Source organism: Giraffa tippelskirchi, chromosome 2 (assembly GCF_054371585.1).
Source record: "Giraffa tippelskirchi isolate mGirTip1 chromosome 2, T2T-mGirTip1v1.2.pri, whole genome shotgun sequence".
NCBI classification, from domain to species: Eukaryota; Metazoa; Chordata; class Mammalia; order Artiodactyla; family Giraffidae; genus Giraffa; species Giraffa tippelskirchi.
In genome coordinates, this window is record NC_137276.1 from 134,453,780 (window position 1) to 134,466,669 (window position 12,890).

The window sequence follows — 12,890 nt, forward strand, 5'->3', positions numbered from 1 at the left end:
ATCTTTTTAACCTAAACTGAGAATCTAGAGAATTTCGAATATATCTAGACTTTTGATATTTACTTTTTTAATAATGCCAAGTTTGGATTTTTCTTTATGGTATTCTCTGGTGCTTTTGTATTTATTACATAAGATTTTTCTGTGCTTTGTTTATATTGACTTTTGTTTTAGGAATTAGTATGATTTGACTGAATTTTGTTCATTCTCTCTTTACACTCTATGTTATAGACACCATCCACAATCTTATTTTTCTCATACATTCTCTAGGAATAGAAATTGAAATTTTCTGTCATATACCTTTAATCATTTAACTGAAAATCATTAAGATGACAATATTACAAAATTTGTAATTACAGTGTTTATGAATAATATTGTAAAAACTACTTACCAAAGGTATTCCAAACAAACCAAACTCCAGCATTCCTGTAATAGACCATTCCATTTGTTCCCAAGAAGCAGTATTGTCTCCTAACCAATGTGCAGAATGGCTTCCAGATCCAGCAAAAGTTGATCGGGTGAGAATAAAGCTTCTTTTATTAGGAAAAACTTTTTCTATAGCTCTAAAAACAAAATCAAATTAATAAATAACATATATTTTAAAATAATATTGATATGATAAATTCTAAAATATTAATTTCAAGGCATATATTAGCTTTTAGAGCCAAGCTATAATAGTTGCAACTATTTTATCAATATTTTATATTAACTTTGCATTTAGATATTAATATATACTTAGTAAAATACATTCAGATCAAGCATAGAAAAGAAATCTAGAAATGATTCAGACTTTGAATAATTTTCTTTACCAAATTAAACATGGGTTTTCTGCACCCAGAAAACAAATTAATATTTGTTTTTGAAATATGTGATCTAAGCTCATTAAAAATATCTTTATAATAAAAAATACAATAGTCCAAACTTGAACCCAAAACACATTTTTTGTGACTCAGTGATGCTAATCATACATTAGTGTTTATATTTTCAAATATTATCTAGCAATGTTGATATAAAACTTATATGCTTGCAAAGCATTTTATTTTGTTTTTAGAATTTCATCATCCACAATACTAGCATTATTCATCTCACCTCTATTAGTACCTGAATGTTGTTGACAAATTTTTGCATAATTGGAAAATAATCATAAAAAAGATAATAAAAATTTAATTCAGTAGATTACATTAATTAAAATATAATAGTATTCTGAGGTGCTTTTTAAAAATTACCTTTATATGAACTATAATGTTCTTTCTTTCTAGAATTTATTTACTTATACTCTATGATATATAATGCTCTCAAGTGAAGTAAACACTATAAAGATAGCATATACAATTTTGATATTGTGGTATGCTTTGGGACCAAATATGGTTTAGAATTAAAACTTGATCACAGTTGCTTAGTTATGAGAAAATTTAAAATTTATTGATCCAGAATTTGTTTTTTACTTACTATTACATTATAGGTCCTTATACAATGCTTGAAAAATAGGCAATCAATATATGATTATCTCCTTTCTTTGCTTTGTATCATGCTACTTTTTTACACACAAGCAAACACATTCTATTAGAGAATTACTTGTGAGATACTACACAGAAAACCACATTTTAAATGAAACACTCTTTTTAAAAAAATAATGACTTGTTCAAATAGCATCATTGTCTTAGGCCAGTTATGAGATCCATGCTTAAAACACATGTTCAGAGACACCAAGCTGAATCAAAATTTAGAAGGATAATTTCAGTCTAAGAATTAAAAAAAGGATCACAGTTAAGTACATATATCCTGTTCTTGATAATTAAGTTTCAAATATGTGAATATTTAATAAAAGAGGTGATGTTTTTATGCCCTAATTTTTCACAATGAAAATATTATCTTTCTTTGCTTTCCTACACTTGTTATTATCCACACTATGTAAATTACCAAATATATTTCTAGACAATAAATATTAGAGAGTTTTCTGAGTGAAATTGCACTTACTTCTCTGTGGCTATAGACATACTATACCCATAGAGGCTGTGAACATCATACTGTTTCCCCCAGTATTGCATAGCATCCATGCAAATTGTTTTGGAATACATGAGTTTGTCAAGAATATCTTAGAAAAAAATATAAGAAATAATTTTGTAAGAAATATTTTGCCATTTTAAGCTTCATAATTCTTAAGTGATGTGCTATGTAATGCCATATGTAATTAAAAAATAATGAAAGACATCACTTTATGCTAAGTTTCAATTGAGTCTCCACCCTTTATTCTCATTAATTGACCATTATATTTGCACTTAAAGTAATACATATTATGTTTCTTAACTTCAGTAATAAATAAATTCATGGAAAAAACAGACTTTAACAGGTATATAGAAATATATACATCTGTATTGTAAATCATATAATTATAGCCCTATTGGAAAATTGTATAATTTTTTTAAATATAACCTAATTCCACACATGTAGACTTGTTACACAACAGCAAATCATTTAAATATGATTTTCAGTTTTTATTGTGTTTTAATTTGCAGACTTATGTGGCATTGTAATAATTATTGCTGTCTTTCTTCAGATGTCCTTATTAAAATCTATTCCCCTAAGAGCACTTATTGGTCTTTATGTTAAATTTTTTACCAGTTTTAATGGTGAAAATGTGTTTTTTAAAATAGGTGAGAAGAAGCTATTCACATTTGTTATTGTTGTTGTTTAGTCACTAAGTCATGTCCAACTTTTTTGAGACTTCACAGACTGTAGCCTACCAGGTTTCTCTGTTCATGTGATTTCCCAGGTAAATGCTGGAATTGCTATTTCCTTCTCCAGGGTATCTTTCTGATCCAGGGATTGAAGCTATGCCTCTAGCATTTACAGGTGGATGACTTACCACCAACTCCCGAGGGAAGTCCAACTATTCATAATAGCTACATTTAATAATGGCAAAGGAGAAAAAGAAAGATATACCCATCTGAATGCAGAGTTCCAAAGAATAGCAAGGAGAGATAAGAAAGCCTTCCTCAGTAATCAATGCAAAGAAATAGAGGAAAACAATAGAATGGGAAAAACTAGAGATCTCTTCAAGAAAATTAGAGATACCAAGGGAATATTTCATGCAGAGATGGCACAATAAAGGACAGAAATGGTATGGACTTAACAGAAGCAGAAGATATTAGGAAGAGGTGGCAAGAATACACAGAAGAACTATATAAAAAAGGTCTTCACAACCCAGATAATCATGATGATGTGCTCACTCACTCAGAGCCAGACATCCAGGAATACAAAGTGAAGTGGGCCTTAGGAAGCATCACTATGAACAAAGCTAGTGGAGGTGATGGAATTCCAGTTGAGCTATTTCAAATCTTAAAAGATGATGCTGTGAAAGTGTTACACTCAATATGCCAGTAAATTTGGAAAACTTAGCAGTGGCTACAGGACTGGAAAAGGTCATTCCAATCCCATTTCAATCCTTCATTCCAATTCCAAAGAAAGATAATGCCAAAGAATGTTCAAACTACTGCACAAATGCACTCATTTCACACATAAGCAAAATAATGCTCAAAATTCTCCAAGCCAGCCTTCAACAGTACCTGAGCTATGAGCTTCCATATGTTCAAGCTGAATTTAAAAAAGGCAGAGGAACCAGAGACCAGATTCCCAACATCCTTTGGATCTCTGAAAAAACAAGAGAGTTCCAGAAAAAATCTACTTCTGCTTTATTGACTATGCCAAAGCCTGTGACTGTGTGGATCACAATATACTGTGGAAAATTCTTCAAGAGATGAGAATACTGGGCCACCTGACCTGCCTCCTGAGAAATCTGTATGCAGGTCAAGAAGCAACAGTTAGAACTGGACATGTTACAACAGACTGGCTCCAAACTGAGAAACAGGTACGTCAAGGCTGTATATTGTCACCCTGCTTATTTAACTTATATGCAGAATACATCATGAGAAATGCTGAACTGGATGAAACACAAGCTGGAATCAAGATTGCTGGGAGAAATATCAATAACATCACATATGCAGATGACATCACCCTTATGGCAGAAAGCAAGGAAGGACTAAAGACCTCTTGATGAAAGTGAAAGACAAGAGTGAAAAAGTTGGCTTAAAACTCAATATTCAAAAAACTAAAATCATGGCATATGGTCCCATTACTTAATGACAAATAGATGGGGAAAGAGTTGAAACAGTGACAGACTTTCTTTTGGGGGGGCTCCAAAATCACTGCAGATGGTGATTGCAGCCACAAAATTAAAAGATGCATGCTCCTTGGAAGTAAATTTATGACCAACTGAGACAGCTTATTAAAAAGCAGAAACATTAGTTTGCCAACAAAGGTCCGTCTAGTCAAACTATGGTTTTTCCAGTAGTCATGCATGGATGTGAAAGTTGGACTATAAAGAAAGCTGAGCGCCAAAGAATTGATGCTTTTGGACTGTGGTGTTGGAGAAGACTCTTGAGAGTCCCTTAGACTGCAAGGAGATTCAACCAGTCCATCCTAAAGGAAATCAGTCCTGAATTGGAAGTCCTGATGCTGAAGCTGAAACCGCAGTACTTTGGCCACCTGATGCAAAGAACTGACTCATTTGAAAAGACCCTGATGCTTCAATGGGAAAGACTGAAGGCAGGAGGAGAAGGGAACAGCAGAGGATGTGATGGTTGGATTGCATCCCTGACTCAGTGGATATGAGTTTGAGTAAACTCCGGGAGTTGGTGATGGACAGGGAGGCCTGGTGTGCTGTAGTCCATGGGGTCACAAAGAGTAGGACGCGACTGAGTGACTGAACTGAACTGCATAATGACACAGCAATACAGCATAGTGCTCAAGGAAAAAAAATATCATTTAAATTATGATTTCAAACAAATTTTATTTCTTTCATTTATCATTTAATCATGGGCAATTCATCAGTTTTAAAGACAACATATCCAAAATTTTAAAATGTGCTCTTTTCCTTAGGCGTAAATATTTTGGCCAAAAATAAACACTGCAGTTATTTCAGGGTCTCAAAATTATATCAACATCTGTAATTTAGAAATGTATGCTTGAATTTACAGTAAATAAATAGAGTTTTTTTCTATCAACTATAGGAGATAAATGAAATTTACCGGGAGTAAAAGGTGGATAATTCAGGTTGTTAGCATCGCATCCTTTCTTTGAACCTTGAACAAAGCTGGAAACTTCATTCATGTCCTGAATGGATATAAGATAAAGAACAGCAGATTTTAAGTAGTTGTAAAGCTCCATCTAGTCAAGGCTATGGTTTTTCCAGTAGTCATGTATGGATGTGAGAGTTGGACGGTGAATAAAGCTGAGCACCGAACAATTGGTGCTTTTGAACTGTGGTGTTGGAGAAGACTCTTGAGAGTCCCTTGGACTGCAAGAAGATCCAACCAGTCCATCCTAAAGGAGATCAGTCCTGGGTGTTCATTGGAAGGACTGATGTTGAAGCGAAAACTCCAATACTTTGGCCACGTCATGCAAAGAGTTGACTCATTGGAAAAGACCCTGATGCTGGGAAGGTTTAGGGGCAGGAGGAGAAGGGGATGACAGAGGATGAGATGGCTGGATGGCATCACCAACTCGATGGACACAGGTTTGGGTAGACTCCGGGAGCTGGTGATGGACAGGGAGGCCTGGCATGCTGCGATTCATGGGGTTGCAAAGAGTCGGACACAACTGAGCGACTGAACTGAACTGAACTGAAATCATATTTGCAGAAGGTCTCTATTTATTTGTAAATATTTTATCAAGAATGACCATGACATTCTTCTACTCCCAGAAGACAAATATAACCTACCAATCTACAAACAAGGTTGTTTAACTATTCTCACTACTTGATTCTACTTCTAGTATGAACAAGTTACTATAGTGAGAAAAAATATTACCTGTGTTTGCATAAATGTATATACCAGATAACAGAGATATCTTGATGGGATTAAAGGATTATATACAACCAAAATTTATTTGATTTACCTTGTTTAAACTACATGTAAAGCATTAATCATATTACATTAAATGTATTAAGCAACTGTCTTTTAAAATAACTGTAGTGTTCTTCTCACTGAACTTATTGTTATACTTATTTCCAGCACATTCATTTATTTAGCATAGTTTATTAATTTCAGCTGGCATTTATCTAGTTTCTATTGTGAGCCTTGCTAGCAGCTAGATACAGCATGTTTTGCCTGGGCTTCCCTGGTGGCTCAGAGGGTAAACAATCGGCTTGCAATTCAGGAAACCTGGGTTCGATCCCTGGGTTGGGAAAATCCCCTGGAGAAGGGAATGGCAACTCACTCCAGTACTCTTGCCTGGAAAATCCCATGGACAGAGGAGCCTGGTGGGCTACAGTCCACAGGGTCGCAGAGTCAGACATGACTGAGTGACTAACACCACTACTACCGTTTCATGAGAGAGTGAAAATACAAAAAAGGTGAATAGCATTTTAGTATTCTAATAAAAATGGCTATGACCTTATTGAAAAGCTGGAAGAGTTTCAGGGAACCCTAGAGCTGCTGGACCACATTATAAGAACCAGTGATCTAGATACCTTTTGGATTCAGAACTGTGGGGTATTGTGTCTATGGATTTTCTTGCTTTGTAAACTGAGGCCTCAATATTGTCTTCCTATTTACTAATTCTATGTCCACAAACAGTTGAGTAAAATCTTTGGACTAAAAAAGATAATTCATATAAAATCATTCATAACATGCTCAAGAAATGTGTCTTTCTCCTTCTCTGTTAATGCACCAAACTTCTATATATTTTTGAGTCTTACTTCCCACATCTCTACAAAATATTGTTTCTGCTCTCACAAAGATGTCAGACTCAGTCAATTCCCTTGTTAATTTGGTTTTCCTCAGAAGAAGCATATTTCTTCATTATTCTTCCCTTCTTCAGTCTACATGATGCTCAGATGGAATTAATGTAAAAAATTAAGGCCATTCAGGGAGAAGATATAATTTCTCATTTTGATACACATCTTTGTTTTCTTAAGAGCCACAAAGGAAAACAATTAAGTAGTTATTCTAAAGTATACCTTGGGGTTATTTTACTGAAATTACCTAATATATTCAATTTTGCTGTCATATGTCCAGTAAAATTAATACAAAGAGATACTATAGTTGATCAGGCAATAATTGTAGATAAACATAAATATTTTTTCTTCTTGATTGCACAAATTGAATTAAATTTAAACATAGCATCAAGTACTGAAATTCATAAATGGAACTGAGTTGTATTATTTTAAATTTTAAGTCTTTTTCTAAAATATTTTATTAACTCTTGTGTATAATATCACTGGAGAAATGTAAGAGCAAACATTTAACTCTGATGTTAACGTTATTCTACTTGAACTGTGTATTTGAAAACTTGCAATAAAATTGCAGCATTCACTCAAAATATACTTTATCTTATTCAATTTAAGAGTAAATAAATTAATTTAATAAATATAGTATAATAATACAATAACTTAGAGTGAAATTTAATCATTTACATGATTTTAACTATATTCCACAAAAAATGGATAGCATTTGATGTTTGATTATTTTCAATTAAAGTGTCTTATCTATTTGGCAAGATTCTATTATTAATAAGCTAAACTTACTACTCATAATTTGAAGGAATTGATTTGTATTTCTTTTAATGTATTTTGTATTTTTGTTTTTTCAGAATTCTGAAAATACTTTTCTCTAACATATTCAAATGATTTAAGTGATGTTACATTTATATAATGTCACGTAAAAAGTGAATTTGATTAGCATTTTCAACATTAGAGTCAGATTGAAAGTTTTGTAAGTTTTGAGGCAAAGAACTCAGTGAATTGATAGTAAGATGTACTCCTACAGATTTTCAGGTATCATTAAAATCATCTCAAGTCTAGTAATGACTATTTATAGAAATTGGCAATGGCATTTTTAAGGGTACTTTATAAAGTCCATTGAAAATTGTATAATAATCTGGTGACATTGTATAACTTCACATTTAAACGAAATCCAAATGAAGTGAAGTGAAATCACTCAGTCGTGTCTGACTTTTTGCAACCCTATGGACTTTAGCTTATCAGGCTCCCCCATCCATGGGATTTTCCAGGCAAGAGTACTGGAGTGGGTTGCCCTTTACTTCTCCAGAAATCTAAATGAAAATACCCTTATTTTCAAAGAAATTTAAATAATCAATTTTTTCTAAGAATCTTATGAAATGTCGAGAGAACATATCCAATTAAGCTTTTAGTTATTTGGGATACATTGAAGGTGTTTGGATATATTTTCTAGATGAATTTTAAGTTTCCCAACACTATATATTAAATTATTAGACTTCTTTATGGGAAAACTCAGTTGTTCAGATTTTAAAGAATAAAACCATAATAACAATGTGATTACAAAAATATGCCTATTTTTAATCAGAAAAAAATGGAAATGTTCTTTGAATTTCAAAAATATTGACTAATACTTTTATTTGCAAATCACAGTTTTAGTCTGAATTGTACCAGATGCAGTTGGCTCTTATTTCTAAAATATTAGATTATCTTAAGAATGATATAAAAAAATAATTCACCTGTAATGTATGCTTATATGCAAAAAATCTATTTTTCTGTTTCAATTAAGCTCATAACATTTTCTGAAGTGATTTTAACACTTAAAATTAAAAATTAAATTAAATTAAAAATCTACTAAATTATAAAATTATACAAATATTTTAAAATTTGACATGAAAATAACTTTTCATGAGTTAAATAATACTCCTTTACTATATATTCATTGTCAGAAAAATTAATCTGAATAAAATAAAAAAAGTAGAGAAACAACTAGCACTAGAATTTGGCAGTTATTTAGGTAAGAGCTGGAAACAGAATATCCACTACATAAACCAAATGTATGGTGGTGCTAATCATAAAGAACCTGCTTGTCAATGCAGGAGACTTAGGAAAACTGGGTTTTATCTCTGGATTGGAAAGATCCCCTGGAGGAGGGTGTGGCAACCCACTCCAGTAGTCTTGCCTGAAGAAGCCCACGGACAGAGGAGCTTGGAAGAGTACAGTCCATAGGGTTGCAAAGAGTTGGACAAGCCTGAAGCAACTCAGCATACACACGAACAGAGTATATATGAATTTGGTGATATTTAATGAGCTTTGAAATCATACTGGTTATCATGTTGTGTTTTGGGTTGTTCTTTTTTTTTTTTAATTAGTCAAAATGCTTCTGTGTTAGTGTCATAACTACTCTGACTTGCTCAGATGCTCTTCTTCCCATCCCTCCCTCTCTTTGGATATGAATCAAGTATTTCAGTCTTCAATAGACTTGGGAAATGGAGTATTTTCTCTTTATTAGCACAGTCAAATTCTCTTGTACTATGTCTAAATGTCATTTATACTTGTAACTCTGATCAAATGGACTCAAATTGTTTCCTATGCAATAAAAAGAAAGAAAGAAAGGAAAAGAAAGGAAAGAAGGAAAGAAGGTACTTCTAATTTAAATAAAGCAATTGAAATTGGAGCTAGAATTGAAAACAAAACTCAAGAGCAGATTGCATTTTTTTTTTTTTTGGTCATTTCTACTAGCATTGAGTGTTGTTGATTCTATCAGGAATTGTGGCTACAAAAGGAAATAAAGAATTGAGGTAGGATTGATGGTGACAAGTATGGTCAAGGATTCCCTACACTCCTTTTGTCTTCATCATAAGGAAGACTTCAATAGAATAAAGTGAAATAAATCATTAGCAAAAGGGATTTAAAAATATAGGAAGCAAATTGCACAGAAGAGAAAGAAAAATCCACATGGGAGGACTGATACTGACTGGAGTAAGAGCCACTTCATCAATTGAAAATGAAGAAAAAGAGGAGGGATGCTGGCTTTTGATGGGTTGGGGTGGGAAGTGGAGACAGTTCATGTCATAGTCTTCAATTATCTCTATAAAGGAGAAAGACAGGTCCTCTCTATAGATAAGAGCTGTTAGTAAAATGGAGTATTCACTAAGGATAAATGGAAATTTAACTGATAAAAAGACAAAAGAGAGGATTGCTAGATGACAGTATGTCTTATGAGTTTGGCGGTGAAATTGTAGTTATCTTACCAATAACTGTGTTGTGTGGAGCATCTGATAATTTGAAATTTTATTAAAAAGACAGAAAGTAAATCATGAAAATAAAATGTCAGCAGCTAGGTATCATCATTGCAATCTCACTAATTTTCTGTCAAATAACTAAATGCCTCTCCATCTTCATTCTGTTATCATCATAAGAATTCTGAAGGTCATGCTAATCTTTTAGTCAACTCTATGTTGTCATGATGGTGAAAAATAAACACCTGTAATTGATTGGGTAAATAAATGATTAGATGAATAATTTAATAATGACTGAATTAATAGTGAAAATTTCAGGAAAGTGGAGATGCTGTGACCTCAAAAAATTTAGCTATTCCTAGATATCCATTATTTCTCCTTTCAAAATTTTGTACAGCTGTAATAACTTTGTAAAACATGGCTGATGTTCTGCATCTGAAATTATTAGATGTTTTTTTCCTGAAATACAGAATTCTCGGATTACCAAGTAATTTCATTCCCCAAATGTTATTATAGTTTTATAGTCTGCCAGGCTCCTCTGTCCATTCAGGCAAGAATACTGGAGTGGGTTGCCAATTCCTTCTCCAGGGAATCTTCCCAACACAGGAATCAGACCTGTGTCTCCTGAATTGCAGGTAGTTTCTTTACCACTGAGCCACCATGGAAGCCAAGTATCTTAAACAAAAGACACTAAATCATTGACTATAATCATTATTATTTTAAATAATAAACCTACCAACAGGCATCAGTAGCTACAGATTTAAACATTAGTGTTTTCCTTTAATAACTTTACCAGTAAACATACGATTTTGTCTGTTTATTGTTGTCATCTGTCTTGAGATAAAACACTTAACTTATTGCTAATATTGATTTGTTCTACTTATAACTTATTAAAAGAAAGTTTCTAAAGGATAAGAGCTTGTTCAAGCCCATGTTGCTGCAATTGTTTAACTACTGCAGCCATTAGTAAATGTTTTTGAAATTGCACTACACATTTTGTTAAATGTTTCAACTTAAATTATTAGTCATAAAAATATAACCCTTCAGTTACAGAAATAAACTTTATTCTGTAAAGAATATTATTAGATAATAAAAATCCCAATTAATAGTTTTTAGTTTGTATTCTTTTTCTGACCCATGAACATGACGGGTATTTATGCATTCTAGAAAAATGACAGATATTTATACATTCTAGAAAAATGATAACATTATTTTATGCTTAATACATTATAAAGTACATCTTGTTGAACTTATAATTATTTTATAAGTAATTATTGGAAAAATAATTCTATGTTCATTGTCCAAAATCACAAGTCTAAAATAACTACTTACAATCCAAAGTCCATCATAATTCACTTGTTGATGAAAAAGGTAGCATTCATTCGCCCACCATTCTACACAACTTGGATTTGTGAAATCAGGGTATACTGTTAATCCTGGCCATACCTGGAAGAACAGATTATTTCCATATATACAAAATTAAAAGAAAACATAAATAATGGAAATTCAGACTGAGTGAAGAGGAAGAGTAAAAAAATTCTTAAAGTTATGGCATTGTACTTCGTTAGGTATATGTGATCCATGGACCACCTATATTTACAATAGTCTTAGATCTACCTGAAAGCACAGACATAGTCACTGTCTGATAAAAGAAATTACATTAGTGCATTTTCAAAGGCATATGTTTCCAAGAAATTTAAGCTAAAAGGTTCTTTGTGTATTTATTTATATTTGTGTGTGTGCTTAGTCATTCAATTATGATGTTCTTGGGACTACTTTGACTGCTTTTAATTATTACTTCATTAAATCTTCACTAGAACTTTGGGAACTAGGTGCTATTTTTACCATCTCTTTACAGATGAGGTAAGTAGTATAATTAAACACATTTTGCTGATGAAAGAAGTGATGAACAGAGGAGCTTTTCAAAGTCACTTGCTAATAAGTAGTACAGAAGGAATCTCACATCCAATCACATATCCAGGCAATCTCATATCCAATTCCATGCTGTTAAACACTAGATATACTACACTGCCTCTTTATGATTTATGCTTCTTCATATTATTTTACTTACCATGTAAAATAATGACATTCAGCAAGATAAATTCAATTTCAGATGTATTGTTTTATATTCAAAATGCATATTAGCTATCAGATCTGTCCATATTCAATAGGACAGGTCTTGGTAGTGGTTTAGACGCACAGTCATGTCCGACTCTTGCAACCCTATGGACTGTAGCCTGCCAGGCTCCTCTGTCCTTGGGATTCTCCAGGCAAGAATACTGGAGTGGGTAACCATTTCCTTCTCCAGAGGATCCTCCTGACCCTGGGATTGAACCCGGGTCTCGGCAGATTCTTTACCGACTCAGTTACCAGGGAAGCACTGGTACAGGTCTTAACAAAATGTATTTTTTAAGATATTAATGACATTATGGGGAGGAATATTGGGTTTTGTTTCCTATTGGAGCTCATAATTAAGAAAATTTTCATCAGAAATTTTAACTTTGGTTAATGTGATTTAAAAAAAAGTGATGGTTAGTATAGTCTTTATTGTTGTAAATAAATTTATTTAGTCTTACTGTTATCTTATTTAGTCTTTATTGTTGTAAATAAAACTATAATAAATATGTTCCTATAAGTTAATATTTTCCCCTGTTTCATTTCCCTTGACTAAATTACAGAATTGGAATTATCAGATCAACGTATCTACACATTATGATTTTTGGTATGTCTTATAAAGCTGTCTCTAGAAGAATATTTATTTTGATTAAAAATTATGCCTTTGGGAGCTAGGCATTTTCTTAACACTGCTCTTTATTAGTTCTGTAATATGAGGAAAGTTAAAATTGGAAAAGAAA

General features: G+C 32.5%; 1 protein-coding gene across 1 annotated transcript in view; it reads right to left on the reverse strand.

The window, feature by feature from the left end:
• The window catches only part of SI (sucrase-isomaltase), a 101,974-nt gene that overhangs the window by 74,257 nt on the left and 14,827 nt on the right, over positions 1 to 12,890 (reverse strand). Inside the window, exons 12-15 of the mRNA XM_081572977.1 lie at positions 11,368 to 11,481; positions 5,085 to 5,169; positions 1,975 to 2,092; positions 389 to 560 (exon numbers count right to left, since the gene is read on the reverse strand). Coding sequence (XP_081429103.1) covers positions 389 to 560; positions 1,975 to 2,092; positions 5,085 to 5,169; positions 11,368 to 11,481 — 489 coding nt within the window. The remainder of the gene's footprint in view (positions 1 to 388; positions 561 to 1,974; positions 2,093 to 5,084; positions 5,170 to 11,367; positions 11,482 to 12,890) is intronic.